Here is a 16976-nt window from a genome sequence, read left to right on the forward strand (position 1 = left end):
TGGCCATTATTAAATTACTTATTAAATGATATTCTATTTATGTATATAATATAAAATAAATGAAATTCTTATCTAAACTTGATTCATTGTGAATAAAAATTATAATATATATATGATACGATCCATATATGAAATAGATAGTTGGGACTATATATTTATATTTTGAATTCATGATAAAATAAATTTAGATAAGTTTTATCCAAGATAAATAAATAGAAAAGTTGTGATAGGGAGCATATGGCTTGTATTGGTGCATGATTTCCGTAGTTGTAATAAACTATTACGTTTGAATGTATCAATACATTCAAGTTCAAGATAAAAGGAATTAAAATAAGGGGTTAGTAGCCATCTTCAAAAGCAGTGTAGATTCTAATAATTTGCTTTGTGTCTGTTTGATAATATTAGTTGTTATAATAGTTATTAGATATTAATTATTAGTAATTAGTTGTTTATATAGTGATTGAAAACAGAAATGTTCAGTAAAAATAGTTATTAGATTAGTTATTAAATGTGAAAAATAATAGTATCATATTTTTTACTCTAGCCAAAACACTCACTTAATCTTTGAGAGCTAGAAGAGGTAACGTTTCATGAAACACTCCCTCAATCTTTTAATATTAGTATAAATATTATGCCACGGAACAATATAAATAAGAGAGGTTATACTAAATACCACCTTAAAAACTGTTTAGAGCCTTTATAACTTTATAATAGCATTATTTTATTGTGAAATATTTGATTAGTTAGACAATTGGTTTCACTGAGTCAACAAAATTGAAGGTTTTTTTTTTATTTAATTGCCAGTGTAAAAATTTCGTCACACTTTATGATATGGATTCAAATTATGTAAACGTTGGGGTGTCCTCTACTAACGATGCATGACATCGGAGCCTGGGTGTAGTGAGAAATATGCAAGGGTGTAGGGCATTCACCAAAAGCGATGCGCCATGCCGGCGCCCGGGTGTGGTGTTAAGTGAGCAAGGATTCCCACATCATGGACAGGTGTGGGTAAAGAAGTTAGTCCATAGGATAGACAGTAGAACAAATAGTGAAACAGAACACAAGATAGACATAGAAAACAATAGAAGATATCATAAAAGGAGACCAATTAGGAAGGAACAGGATAGGAGGAGGATCAGGGTTGGTACTTGGAATGTTGGATCACTTACAGGAAAATTAATGGAGCTTGTGGATACCTTGGAAAGGAGAAGGGTGAATATTGCTTGCATTCAGGAGACTAAATGGGTAGGAGAGAAAAGCAAAGAAGTGGGTAATTCAGGGTACAAACTGTGGTTTACCAGAAAGGAGAGAAATAAGAACGGAGTGGGCATAATCATAGACAGGACATTGAAAGACGCTGTAATAGCTGTGAAAAGAGTAGGAGATAGAATTATACTAGTAAAGCTAGTACTAGAAGGAAAAATAATAAATGTAGTTAGTGCTTATGCCCCACAAATAGGACTAGATAGTGAGAGTAAACAAAGGTTTTGGGAAGATATGGATGATTTAATGCAAAGCATACCAAATGAAGAGAATATTTTCATTGGTGGAGATTTGAATGGACATGTAGGAAGTGATAGGCAAGGCTATGAGAATGTTCATGGAGGTTTTGGTTTTGACAATTGAAATAAGGAGGGAAAAACATCATGGATTTTGCTATGGCATATGACCTAATACTAGCAAATACCTACTTTATAAAAAGAGAGTCACATTTAGTGACTTTCAAAAGTGGGCAACATAGAAGCCAAATCGACTTTCTCTTAACTAGGAAGACAAATAGAGCTCTATGCAAGGATTGCAAGGTTATTCCAGGAGAGGTTTTAACAAGTCAACATCGATTAGTGGTCTTGGATGTCAAGTTTATGAACAATTCAAGTAAGGTCAGAAGAAATAGTGTAGCTCGAACAAAGTGGTGGGAGTTCAAAGGAGTAAAGCAAGTGAAGTTCAAAAATGAGCTTCTCGAGTCCGAAGCATGGAAGCTGAATATGGAGGCAAATGATATGTGGATATAGATGGCATCAAAAATTAGAGAAGTAGCAGGAAAAGTACTTGGAGAGTCTAAAGGACATGGACCACCCTCAAAAGAGAGATGGTGGTGGAATGAGAAAGTACAAAAGGCAGTGAAGAGAAAAAGAGAATGGTATAAGAAATTACCTAAATGTGATAATAATGAGGCATATGAACAGTGCAAGATAGCAAAGAAAGAGGCAAAAAAGGCAGTTAGTCAAGCAAGAGCACAGGCCTTTGAAAAGTTATATGAGAAATTTGGAACTAAAGAAGGGAAGAAAGATATTTATAGATTAGCAAGGAGGAGAGAAAGGAAATATCAAGATCTCAATCAAGTTAGGTGCATTAAGGACAAAGAAGGAAAAGTGTTAGTGAAAGATGAGGACATTAAAGAAAGATGGAGAAATTATTTTAATGTTCTCTTTAATAATAGTCAAAATGGTAATAGCGTGAATATAGACTATAGAACGATAGAAACGAATGTGAATTATACTAGAAGGATTAGATCTTTAGAAGTAAAAGAAGCACTTAAGAGAATGAAAGTGGGTAAAGCCTGTGGACCCGATGGAATACCAATTGAAGTGTGGAAGTGTTTGGGAGATTGGGATTGGCATGGTTAACTAAATTATTTAATAAGATTTTAAACTCAAAGAAAATGCCTAATGAATGGAGGAGGAGTATTTTAGTACCTATTTTTAAAAATAAGGGAGACATACAGAGTTACTCGAACTATAGGGGAATTAAGCTCATGAGCCATACTATGAAGTTGTGGGAGAGAGTTGGGAAGCATTGACTACGTCGTGATACTTCTATCTCTCTCAATCAATTTGGCTTCATGCCCTGTCGTTCAACTATGGAAGCGATCTTTCTCATTAGAAGCTTGATGGAGAAATATAGAGATGTGAAGAAAGATCTACACATGGTTTTTATTAATTTGGAGAAGGTTTATGATAGGGTTCCAAGAGATGTCCTATGGAGTGTGTTAGAATAAAAGAGGGTATCTATTAGGTACATACAAGTGTTGAAAGATATGTATGAAGGAGCAAGTACTATTGTGCATACAGTGGGAGGGGATACAAGAGATTTTCCGATCTCAATTGGATTACACCAAAGATCAGCTATAAGCCCTTACCTTTTTACATTGTTTTTAGATGAATTAACGAAACATATACAAGAGAGTATTCCTTGGTGCATGATGTTTGCGGATGATATTGTTCTGATAGATGAGACACGAGAAGGAGTCAATAGAAAGCTGGAGCTTTGGAGAAGTACTCTAGAGTCAAAGGGTTTTAAGTTAAGTAGAACGAAGATAGAATACATGCATTGCAAGTTCAGTGAAGGCCAAACTGGTGATAGGGAAGGAGTTAGTTTGGATGGAGTGGTATTGTTCCAAAGTAATCACTTTAAATATCTCGGCTCAGTCCTTCAAGTAGATGGGAGATGTGAGGAGGATGTTACTCATAGGATTAAAGCCGGATGGTTGAAGTGGAGACGTGCCACCGAAGTTTTATGTGATCGCAAGATTCCCAATAAGTTGAAAGGAAAATTTTACCGTACAGCCATACGACCGGCTATGTTATATGGTAGTGAGTGTTGGGCATTGAAGGAGTTGTATGCGTCTAAGATAAGAGTTGCAGAGATGAGAATGTTAAGGTGGATGAGTGACCAAACTAGACTAGATAAAGTCCGTAATGAGAGTATTAGTGAAAAGGTAGGAGTGATACCAATTGAGGATAAGTTGAGAAAAGAGAGATTGAGGTGATTTGGTCATGTGAATCGTAGACATACGGAGGCTCCAGTTAGACAAGTAGAGCACATTAGGTTATAGGATAGAAAGAAAAAAAGGGGTAGACCTAAATTGACTTGAAGAATGAGAGTAGTACAACATGACCTAGAAGTATTACAAATTTCTGAGGATTTAACCCAAAATCATTTAGAGTGGAGAAAGCGAGTCCACATAACCGACCCCAAATTTTTGAGATAAAGGCTTAGTTGAGTTGAGTTGAGTTGAGTTGAGTCATCGAGTTTTAATTTCAAGATTTTATAGTTCTAGAGATGATTGAGTATCATTAAACTAAATAAAATTTATTGATAAACTAAACGATTTTTTTTTCTTTACCTTTTAAAAATAAAATAAAATTTGTCTATCACATCTAGACACATTTAAAAAATACATGAACTCACCACACCTATATTAATGTAATAATAAGGATAAATATACAAATGAGGTCAAAAGATATAGATATACATTATTAATCTCAAGACTATATAATAAAACTCAAAATTAAAAGTTCTCCTAAATTTCTTTATTTAATTATTAATTATTTTTAATTTTTTAGTAGTTGAATAATCAAACATATGTTTCATAATGCAACATTCTTTGCAAATAATTTTCCAATTATTGTTACAAACCATGAACACAGATACAATTATTTTCTCCTTTTTATTTGGATTTCTAGTCACACTTCATATCACCAGTAATCAAAGAACTTTATAAACCACACAATGAATGACCATAAAATAAAATTTAAAGAAAGAAATCAATAATGGAGGACATAGACATTATACTCCACAATAGCATTATTAGTTTTGAGATCAATGGTGTGCGTTTTTGCCAGAGCATAACCACGAGCGAATCTGAAAATCTTGCTTCCACCAACGATAGGCATCTCCCTGACGCCTGAAAATATAGCATTATGACCTAAAAGACTGAGAGTGCTTCCATTATACTTGCCTTCCGAGAACACCAAGTTGAAAACCATTAGAAACCCAATCTCAGTTTGGGAGGCAGAAGCATAAATCCCTTGTGCTCTTCCTACAAGCTTTGAGTTGATGTCAGGTTCTACAGTCAAGGGATCATCAGCCATGAACACCGTTCCAAAATCTGTTGATGAGTTTGTTATTCCTGGCTTTGTGATGGGGACTGCGGTAGGGTTTTTGCTTGTGATTATGTCGTGGAAATAGAAGTGGAGGTGGGTTAGTTTCTCTTTTTTGAGGCCTTGTGCCTCTGGAGATAACTTTCTTGAGAAACTTTCAGATTTTGCTGTGGAAAGAATTAAGAGAATCAGCATTGCAGAAGTGAGAAAATGGAGGTTTTTGGCCATTGTGAGGGATTTCAGAAACTCAATGGTCTAAATTAATGGCCGTCTTACAACTATTTATAGCTGTATTTGTTGTACTTGGAGAATTCTTAAAAGAAATAGGGAAGTTCAACCTTGACTTTATATAAGAGAGATAATAATTAAAGGACAACATGTAGCTAAAAGTTAAATGTTTACGTTATTTTTCTATTATAGTAAAATATTTTAATTAATTTTAAATAAAAAATTGAATATTTTGAGATTAGATGCAATTATAATTAAAGGGAAAAATTAAATTTAGAAAAATATTTTTCTAAATTTATTCCGAATTTAATTTTGCCCTATGGCTTACACCTAATCTCAAAGATTGGATTTTATTATCAAAAATTAAAACATTTTGTTATAATTAAATGTTTGGATTTTCAAATTCAATCAGCATTATTAAATTACTTATCAAATTACATTGTATTTATGCACATAATATAAAATAAATAAAATTTTCACTTAAATTTGATTCATTGTGCTCCAATAAACAATATGTATGATAGAATTAATATATAAAATAGATGATGAAACTTACGTAATTATATTTTCAATTCATGATAAATTAAATTTATATAAATATATATAAGAGTTGTGATAGGAAGCATATGGCTTATATTCGTGCATGATTTCTATTGTTGTAATAAGCTATTTTTGTAAAAGATTATTGGATGCGCTCAACACATATGTACTATCTTTTATAATTAAGTGAGATGCATTCTTCATATTATAAAGAGGACATATTATTATTCGAAAAATGAGAGTACTATTTTTATATGCACTAGAAATATTTTATGAATTTTCATAATAAATTATTAAGCTTGAATTTATCAATACATTCAAGTTCAAGATAAAAGGAATTAAAATAAGAGGTTAGTAGCTGTCTTCAAAGGCAGCGTCGATTCAAATAATTTGCTTTATGACTTTACAATAGCATTGTTTATCATGTTTGATTAGTTAGGCCGTGAATTTCACCAAGTCAACGAAATTGAAGATTTTTTTTTATTTAATTCTCATCGAGTTTCAATTTTAAGATTTCATGAGGTGATTCATTAAATTAAAATTTATTGATAAACTTAAAATTTATATTTTTTACTTTTTAAAAATTAAAAAAAAATTTCTATTACATCTATACACATTTAAAAAATACATGTACTCATCACACTTGTATTAATGTAATAATAAGGATAAATATATAAATGAGGTTGATGCTTTCTAAATATAAAAATGACGTTGATGTTTTCTAATACCGGAGTTGTCATAAATGAGCGACACATGGATAATGTCAAGATGGATTTGTTTATAGTGATGGAAATACGAATGAGTATTTGGTAAGGAATGTGCTGTCCGAGTGGTAAAAGCCTCTGTCCGACTAGGTTAGACAGATGGATACTCCTACAAGATAGCAAGGGGTTAGAGAACCAAAGGGGAACTGTTACTCAGTGGCACTCCAATGATTACGTTAGTAAGAGTTGAAAGATGGTGGACAACAAAGAGAATAATAATTCAAATGTTTTACCTTGCGACCATAAAGTTTTATATACCAGTGATTGGAACAATGATGCAGTGTCAAATGTTGCTAGCGAGCGGAGGCTAGGTATTAGTATCCAACTTTAGCGTGTGGGATGCAGAATATGTCTATTATGTCAGGTTTTCTACTATCATTACAACGGCGGTTGTATTATCGGTGATGATGACATTAGTTACACCCTGTAGTATTTTATGATGTAGCTCATTAATGCTTTTGTTTGGTTTTCACTCTTTCATTTCTCAGCCCTTCCCCAAATGAAACCTTGAAAGATCGGTATTAAAGGCATTCTAATGGTCTTTCTAAGTGAACCAGTAACTATTTAATAAAAAAATATTCAATCGATAAAATGAATAACAAATTATTAAGTTATGATGGAATAATTTTTTTATTTAATTTTGTTTGATTTTTACTCTTTTATTTCTCAGTCTTTCTCTAAATGATACGTTGAAGGATCGGTATTAATGGCATTCGAGTAGTCTTTCTAAGTGAATTAGTAGCTATTTGATAAAAAGATATTCAATCGATAAAATGAATAACAAATCATTAAGTTATGATAGAATGACCTTCTTATTTAATTTTGTTTGGTTTTCACTCTTTCATTTTTCAGTCGTTCTCTAAATGATACCTTGAAGGATCGGTATCAATGACATTCAAGTGATCTTTCTCAGTGGACTAGTAACTATTTGATAAAAAGATATTCAATCGACAAAATGAATAATAAATCATTAAGTTAGGATGGAATGATCTCCTTATTTGAACGGATAAAGGTCATTACTCTTTAAATACAGACAAAATACTCTATATACAAAAGTCTCAGCTACAGTAAAATCATGCGGCATCAATCTATCAGTGAATATTTTTACATGTATCAGAGATATATTATTAATCTCAATATATAATAAAACTCAAAATTAAAAGTTCTATTAAGTTTCTTTAATAAATTATTAATTATTTTTTTTATTTTTTAGTAGTTGAATAATCAAACTTATGTTTCATAATGCAACATCCTTTACAAATAATTTTCCAATTCATCATAATTAATTCAAGAAATGGATAATTGAATACATGCCACATCAATCTCGAGAGATCTTTATTGATTTTTGTAAATGTGAAAATGGATATTTATTTTTTATATTATTGAATTGCGTGCGCATATATATCTATCTATATATATTTATTATTAAAAATAAAGTCAAATTAATCAGACATTATTGTATTATATTTATTTTGAACAATATTATTTATAAGAGGAACATGAAAATCCAAGATTATATGCGTCAACTCTGGGTAGCTGGTGGCTTAGCCATCATTGCCAGCTAAAATATTCTCAATTCCATCTGATTTTATTTTTTAATTTTTATTAATTTTTTTTATTCTATAAATTATTAATAGCATTATTACTTCCATGAGAGACATCAATAAATATTTAACTGGCAAAAATCTATTAATCAATAAGTTGTAGTGGGTATAAGTATTACGTGAATAAATATATTTAATATCAAAGAAATTTTTATTAAATATATTTTTATTAAATAAGGTTGGCAAAAAAAATGAAAGCACAAACGTAAGCACCCACTTCAATTTTATTTCAGTCTATTTTGGGGATTGAAAGTTCTTGTGTTCAGTTCATCATTCATTTTGTAGAGGCTGCGATTATGGACTGTATTTTAATGAGCAAGTTGAAGATTCGTAAGAAGAGTATTTTGGTCCATTGGAGTTTGTTCTGATATGGGCAGTGCCAGAATCAGAAATTCAAATTAGGGAACGAAGATTTTATATAATTTTTTTATTATTATAATGAAATAATAATAAAAAAAAACTTAACACGAACACACTAAAATTAAATCTAGTTTATAGATTTCCCCTTAATTTTTCATCCTACATGTAATATGTTAAATGAAAAAATCTTGTAAAAGTCACAAGACAAAATTATATAGCAAAAAGAGAAAATAATTGTCTGTACTAATAAAAGAAAATAGAGGAACATTCAAAAAGATATCTAAGAAGCACAATTAGATAATTTATACCTTGTTTATAGTTTGGACTTTTTCAATATCATGTTCAAAAATAAGATATTAATTTCTTGTAATTTAATTCAACGAGTACTTTTAGGTGGATGATTTTGAAAAATTGAATTCTCAATAAGGGTTGGCTCATGTTCAAGAATTGAATTAGAATTCTCCTTAAATTAGTGGTCACTTTCAATTGGAATTAAAAAGGCAACTTCTAAATATTGAGAACTCATTTTCATAAAATATGTATCAATAGTTTTATTCTTACCCCTGGCTGCCCCCCTAATTCTGCCACTGGTTATGTGCATTGAGCTTTGAATTGTTCTGATGGGACTATGTAGCCCAAAGTATAGATTTCTTTTTTTTTTTTTTAATCAAAGGATAATTCATTAAGCCAAAAAAGGCAAAATAAAGATTACAAAACAATGTTGGGCAATGGGATTGAAAAGAAAGGAAACATTAGATAAAGCTTTTGCAGCTAAAACATGTGCTGCTCTATTCCCATGCCTTTTAATATGCTGAAAAGCAATTACATCAAAATAACTAGCTAGAATCTTAATGTCTTGGACTATGCCTTGGATAGCTTAGGGAACCATTCCTCCTTTCAACCCATTGATCAAGGTTAGAGAATCACCCTCAATGATGATGCGTTTCAATCCTCCATTCATATTCATTAGAATTGCCTCATGACAAGCCATACCTTCAAGAATTAGAGGATTGGAGATGTTGGAAATCTTTTTGCAAGACCAACCAATTGGGGTGCCAAAGGAGTTTCTACCAATTGCTGCTATGGCTCCATAGTTCAACTTAGAATTTATTACCTCATCAAAATTGATTTTGACAAGGTGAGGAGGAGGTGGTGTCCATAAAGGCTTCATTGAGGATCGGGACTAAGAAGGAGGAAAACCTTGAGTAGACATAAAATTATCATAGTGGGATGTGGCTGCAAGAAGGACCTATGTATAGGATAAATCTTGGTTGTCAAACACTCTCCTGTTTCTATTTTTCCATAGTTGCCATAGAATAAAAACAATATGGATGATAAGGACTTTCCCTTCTGCATGAGAGTCTAAAGGTTCTATCATTTCTAATTAGCAATCTGAAATAGAAGTGCCTTTTAGCAGGGAGGATCTTAAGCAAAGCTGGGAGCGCAACCAAACTTCCACAACCTTGGGACAAAAAAAGAATAAGTGCTTCAAAGTTTCCTTCTCCCCACAAACAATACACTCATTTGGAAACTCATAAAATTTAGAATTTAAAAGAGCATTGGCTAGAAGAATTCTTCTTAAGCATCCTCCATAAGAACACATGGATTTTTGGAGGGGGCTTAATGTGCCAGATTTTCCTCCAAAAGGAAGATTGATTCATTTGAGAGATGGGGCCTGGACCTGCCTGATATTGAGATTCTGAAGCTAGCTTAATATGATGAGCTAAATGGTTTGCAAATTTAACTGAGAATTCACCAATCTGAGTGTAGTGCTAAATGAGGCGACCCTCACTGGGAAACATACTTAGAGGCATAGCTAGGATGTTACCTATTTCAAAATCTTGAAACACCTCGGATAGACGTTGCATATTCCAAGAAGAACTTGTATGGTCAAATAATTGTGATACTAATTGATGTAGGGATTTAGGTTATCTTTTAAAGCAGGAGAGTTGGGAGATGAATTTGAAATCCATTTGTCGTCTTTGTAAAGAATAGAGTTGCCATTATTAACTTGCCAATGAAGACCATGAGACAGTAACTCCCTGCCCCAAAGAAGACTTTGCCAGCCCCATGAAGGGTTGCCTCCTAAGGTAACTCTCATAAAGCCTGAAGAGTGAAAGTATTTGCCCCTTATAACTTTGGATAGGGGAGAATCTAGACTGTTAATAATCCTCCACCCTTGTTTGGCTAATAAGACTTTATTAAAAGTACTCAAATCTTTAAAGGCCAATCCATCATGAAGTTTATCTACACATATTCTCTGCCAGGAAATCAAGAGTTGTTTCCTTTCATCCTTAGTTTGACCCCACCAGAAATTGGCCACCAAGCTATTAATTTTATTGAACAACATAATTGGAAGCTTAAAAGAAGCCATAACATAGATAGGAATTATCGAGGCCACAGATTTGATCAATGTTTTTTTCTTGTTGAGATAAAAGTTGCTCTTTCCACCCAACAAGCTTATTTTAAATCTTAATAAGAATAGAATTGACAGTTTGCTATTTGGATTTAGAAACAATAAAAGGCAGCCCTAAAAATTTATCCTGTCCTCCAATATTTTCAATCCTAAGAATGTGGGCAATTACATTCCTTATCTAATGAGGTGTGATCTTGCTTAAAAAGAGAGAATACTTTGCAAAATTAATAGCTTGGCCACTTACTTGCGAATACATATAAAGAATATCCTCGATTATATGAGCTTCAGTGGAGGAAGCTTTGGAGAAGATCACTAAGTCATCCGCAAACATTAAATGAGCAACTAGAGGGCTATGACATGCAATGGAGATAACCTAAAGTTTGGATGAAGAAATCAAGTGCAACAATCCTTCAACACAGAGGAGAAAAAGGTAAAGAGACAGAGGATCTCCTTGTCTCAAGCCTCTAGTTGGTCGAATGAAACCCACCTTGTGACCATTCAATTGAAGAGAATAAGAAAATGTAGAAATGCACTTCATTATCCAAAAGATCCACTGCTCAAGAAATCCCAATTTCTACATAATATAGCGAAGGTAGCCCCATTCATTACATTCATAAGCCTTGCTTATGTCTTGTTTAAGAGCCATCCCATATCTTCTGGATCGAGTCTTGGTCTTCAAGTAATGCATGAGCTCATGGCAAATAAGAATGTTGTCTGATATTAGTCTCCCCTTAGTGAATGCACTATGTTCTCCACTTATAATCAAAGGCATAAGTGGCTGCAGTCATGTAAGATTCTTGGCAATGATTTTATAAAAAACTGTACAGAGACCAATGGGGCAAAGATCTTTCATTGTTTTGACCTATTGCACTTTAGGAATTAGAGATATAAGGGTATGATTAAAAGCTTTAGGCATCTCACCTCCCTCAAAGAATTGTTGAATTGCTTAGCTTACATCCAAACCAATACAATTCCAATATCTTTAGAAGAATATTCTAGTTAGTCCATCGATGCTAAGTGCTTTTAATGGATGGATAGCAAAAGCAGCACAACGGATCTCATCTGCAGAGACTGGACATATAAGATCTTCATTCATGGAATGAGAAATGTGAGGTTGGAGATTTGAGTGATTCGCTCAAACTAGCCAAAATTAGATGAAGAATAGATATTGCTAAAATACTTCACTGCAATGGATTTAATATCTTCAAAATCATGCTTCCACACTCCCTAATGGTCTTGCAGAAATAAAATAGCATTCTTGTAACTCCTCTAGATCACTATGGTGTGAAAGAATTTAGTGTTCCTATCTCCAGTTTTAGCCTGTCTTGGCGAGATTTTTGAGCCCAGAAAAGTTCTTTCCTCTTAAGTTCAAAACTCAATTCTCTTTCTGGTTGGTGAACTGCTTCCCCATCCCATTCAACCATATTCTCCTTAAGTTGAAGTAATTGGAATTACAAGGAATAAATATGAATTTTAGAGTTGTAGTTTCGATTCTTGCTTCACTCCTGAATCCCAATTCTACAAACCTTGAGCTTCTTATGAACTTGAGTTAATAGAGAACCTGATTGATGAGAGTGCCAATGCTGAAGAAACTACTCCTTCCACTTCCAACGATTTGCACCACCTGGAATCAAAAAAGAAATACCTTTTTGGTTTATGATAATTAGATTCCAAAATGAGCATGATAGGCCGATGGTCTAAGCCACAATCATCTGGATGTTTAACAATAGAAGTTAGGTGAACATTTAGCCAAGCAGCATTAGCCAAAACTCTATCAATCCTTTCTTAAACATTAGAAGGGTCATTCCGATTATTGTTCCAAGTCATCATAATTCCAGAGAAACCCAAATCAATAACTCCCATGGCCTGCACAAAAGATTATAAGAGAACCATTTTAGGATTATAATAATGACTACCACCACGCTTTTCAGAAGGTTTCAAGAAAGAATTGAAATCTCCTATTAAGATGAAGCCTACATCCATATAAATTTTGTAATCAATCAAAAAATTAAATTAAGAGCTCATGAGATCTTCTTCACAGCTGATATAAAGAAAAAGAATGTCCTAGTAATTCTGAGACTTGGCTTCTTTAATTTTGACATGGATAACAAAAGGTTCAGTAAATACTACATTCAAGTCACAATCATCATTCCAAGCTACACATAAACCGTTAAACATACCGTTAGGATCAATAGTCAATAAGTTAAACATGTGACATCTTCTTAACTGTTTCTTCTCAAACAATTCTTTATTCTTAATTTTTGCTAAAAACAAAACATTGGGGGAATGGAATTGACACATTCCTTTTAAGGTATGGAATATCAGGGGGTTCCCCATACCCTGACAATTCCAACTGATGATGTTCATTGATCTGGTTAGGCCCATTTCTAGCTGGGTACCTCCACCAATTCAGAATCAGAATCTTTTAACAGAGAGTTTCTTCCCCTCCTTTGTACTAGTCTCTCAGCCCATCTTTTCTTATCCACTTTCTCACTATCATCCTCTTCTGCAATTGGTGTGCCTTTATGGTTAAAGATTGGATTTCTTCAAGATGCACTGTTAAGTTTTTAGTCCTAGCTAGTATCTTCCATTTTTGTTTAAGAGGAGCATCAGGATAAGCAGCTTAGCGTGGAGACTCAATTTCCTAGTCTGTCTAGGTTTGAGGCTCCTTTTCCACCAGGACTTAATGTTCTGAAGTGGGCTTAAATAAAGATGTTGTAGTATGAACCAGATTATCAAAGGTCATCCACTCTTGGAGCTCTTCTTAAGGGGCTGAAGTGTCCAGGCTAAGATGGGTGAGGGATCTGTGTTTGATCGACGAGCCCAAAGGGAATTATAGGTTGAAGGAATCGCTATTAAAGGATGATTTGGGTTTGGGTTAGGAGTGGTAATAGGCTCAACAGTAGAGTTCAAGATGATTTCATTTGGGTTAGGCTTTAGGTCATTATTTAGGTAAAAGGAGGATTCGGTGGGCTCATCTTTTTTTAGGGTTATTTTCATCATTCTTAGGGGAAGGAATTTGAGAGGTTTTGCTCAGTTCTTGCAGCACAATTAAAGCCCCTTTTTGGAAGAAGTTATCAAATAAGGAAAATTTTTGAAGTAAGAAGTGGTATCCACATTTTTAATCCCCTGGAGAGATAAAAATTCCCACAACCTCTATGGCATTTGATCTGTAGGGAAGAGATTTGCCACTTCTTGCATTGAGCCTTATGCTATCACACTGCTCAAGGATATCCCTGAAAGGAAAGCTTGTTGGATGGGAGAAAAAGGTTTGGCAAATTTACCTTTTTTGGCACTCTCATTAGGTCTCCAAAAGGAAGAGGTCAGAGCAATTTTTGGTAGAGGCAACAAACCAGTTGGTGATGGTGGCTGGGCATGTTTTTTGTATTTTCTGCAGATTATGAGGAAGAAGGAGTCTGGTTAGTCATTGGTTGCAATAACAAACAGGGCGATGGTGGTGGTTAGTTATCACAAATTGGCATGATTCGGTTCATCATTTCTTTCAACCTAGCTTCCATAAGGGAGAAGGAGCTTGACTGAGGAATTGGTGAAATGATTTGGTTCATGAGTGTGGTTCAAACCAACAAGGTTGCATTTCTAGGGGTTGGGGAGTAGTTTGGTTGTGGGGAGGTTTGTGGTTTATCGGTGAAGGATTGTGCTCAAAGCCATGGCCCAAATCTGCCTTTGGTGTTGGATGATCCCTCTTGTTGATTATTTTGTTCAAAGTTGAGGCAAAGTTTGCTAATGTGTCCTATGATCCCACATGAGAAACAGATGTCTGGAATCTTTTCATACTTAAAATTCACCCACTGTAGATTACCTTTCTCTTTTTGATTGTGAAAGCCAGCAATAAATGGTTGATCTATTGCCATGTTAACCCGAATGTGAAAGTTGAGATAGCCAATGAGACCATCTTGAGTTTGATCTGCATCCAAAAAAAATGCCCAATAAGTTTTCGATCATCTTTGCATTAGTTAGATTGACTTAGTTGGGGGGCAACCTATGTACTAGAACCCAAAAAGGGGAGTGGATGAAAGGAATTTCTTCAAATCCTAAATCCGATGGCCATTCTTGGATAGCTATATGTGAGTTATGGATGTTCCAAGGCCTATTCTCCAGAATGAATTTAAAATCCACTTCATGGTCAAAGACAAAAAGGAAGGTATTGGTCTTTTTGAGGTTGATATGGAACTTACGTCTGGTTTTCCAAGAGTTCTCTAGAACTACTTTAACAGTGGTAAGGCTAAATTTTCTGGTGGAGATAATTTTTCCCACAAGGACATGTTGGCCATGACTCATAGTATGGTCAGGATCAGAGGAAAGTTGGAGGATTTTGTCTTCGAAGAGTAGGTTATTCTCACCTCCTGAAGTTGGTCTTGAATATTCCAGTCCTCTCAGAGTATAGATTTCCATAAAGTTATTATGGGGTGTGAGAATCTTATGCTACATTTGGTAGGTTATAATACAAAGATAACCTTAGTGTTGCCGCTATGGTGAAGGGATGTGGTTTCAGCTAGAAGTCCGAGTTTTTTAATTTTCGTTGTAAAAGTCTATTGAAGTTGGGAAAAATTATACTAAGAAGTTGATGTATGTACAAAGGTTTTATTATAACCATTAATTGTGGGGGTTTATACAAGGGTCTCACCATTATCAATGGTTATAATAAAACTATTATATGTACATTAATTTTACCAAATAAAAATTGAAATTGGATGGAGAGATTTTAGTGAATCATAATTTTAAGAGAGTCAACTTTTGTGCATATTAGTTGGCAAACTTTTGTGCATATTAGTTGGCTAGTTATGTTTCGTCTTTTCCTATTAGGACTCATCAGCTGGAATCTCCACCTGGTAAATTATGGAATTGGATCTATCATGATGTAGTGGCTGAGGCCTATGCCTGCCACTGTTCTCTTTAGTTTTGTTATTATTTCCTTATTTTTTTAAAAGCTAAGTAGTAAATTTAATTAATTATAAAATAAAATTTTAATAAGATTAGCTTAAATAAGGTTCAGAATTATTTTCTTATTTGTTAGAGTTCGATTTTATTGAAGAATAAATCAGAATTTTTTATATTAAATACATTAAAGCGAGGAATGTGTTTTCTATGTCTAAATCATATCTATTCTTCTATTGTGATTGATCAATGGAATAAAATTTTAAATCCACTTTGCAATTATCATTCCACCTTACTCAAAAATTTATCAATTGCTAAGAATAATTAGAACATTATCCCTAATTTAAGTACAGTGATGAATCATTTTGATTATTAAATACCTCATATAATTCATACTATGTCCAAGAATTGTCTTATTTGTCATTCTTAAATTGAACGAATGTCTAAACAGGATCAAAAAATAGTAATTGCAAATAGTTTTATTCAATGTCTAATCTCAATAGAATATTAATTGCAAATATTTAGAGATCATGCCTTGATGCAATAGGAATCTTATAAATATGGTCTCTATATCCTTTTGCAAAGGACATCAATTTTATGGATTTTATTTTTTTTAATTTTAAATTCATATATATATATATTATGTAAATAACATTATTGCACTTTGTTATAACGGGGATGCAATTCTAAAGCACACACACAAATTACATAATCACACAATATTGAATAGAAAATAAGAATAACACAGGATTTAATGTGATTTGACCGTAAGGTCTACGTACACGGGCAAGACGAAAGAAAAAGTTTCACTATGATGAAAAGAGTAAAATACAATCACTCAGAACTCTCAAACCTTAACCCCAGTGTGTTTCCCGAATATCTCAGAACTCTGTCGTAAAGAGCAGAATATTACAACATTTATACTGGTCCATATAACAGGGGCGTTGCCCCTGCATGACTCGTGTTCTTCGCTACCATCATAGATCTCACTTTTTATCTCAATTGAGTCGCAACGCGAAACCTTTAGGTCAAATCACAATTCGAGTCCATAAAAAAAATTCAAAATTCAAGTAACATAAAAATAACACACTTGCAATCAACCCATTAGCTACAATGCATATGTACCAATAGATGGATAAGGGTGGATATATATATATATATATATATATAAGAGCAGAATATTACAATATTTCTACTGGTCCATACAGCAGGGGCGTTGCCCCTGCATGACTCGTGTTCTTCGCTACCATTATAGATCTCACTTTTTATCTCAATTGAATCGCAA

At 33.4% G+C, this 16976-nt stretch overlaps 1 protein-coding gene across 1 annotated transcript; it reads right to left on the reverse strand.

Annotated features, from left to right (window-relative positions):
- Window positions 1-4473: 4473 nt before the first annotated feature.
- LOC110654513 (dirigent protein 22-like) lies at window positions 4474-5137 on the reverse strand. Its single transcript, XM_021810534.2, has one exon. It carries the CDS (start codon window positions 5109-5111, stop codon window positions 4548-4550), a length of 564 nt encoding a protein of 187 aa, XP_021666226.2. The 5' UTR covers window positions 5112-5137; the 3' UTR covers window positions 4474-4547.
- Window positions 5138-16976: the final 11839 nt, after the last annotated feature.

Source organism: Hevea brasiliensis, chromosome 3 (genome assembly GCF_030052815.1).
Source record: "Hevea brasiliensis isolate MT/VB/25A 57/8 chromosome 3, ASM3005281v1, whole genome shotgun sequence".
NCBI classification, from domain to species: Eukaryota; Viridiplantae; Streptophyta; class Magnoliopsida; order Malpighiales; family Euphorbiaceae; genus Hevea; species Hevea brasiliensis.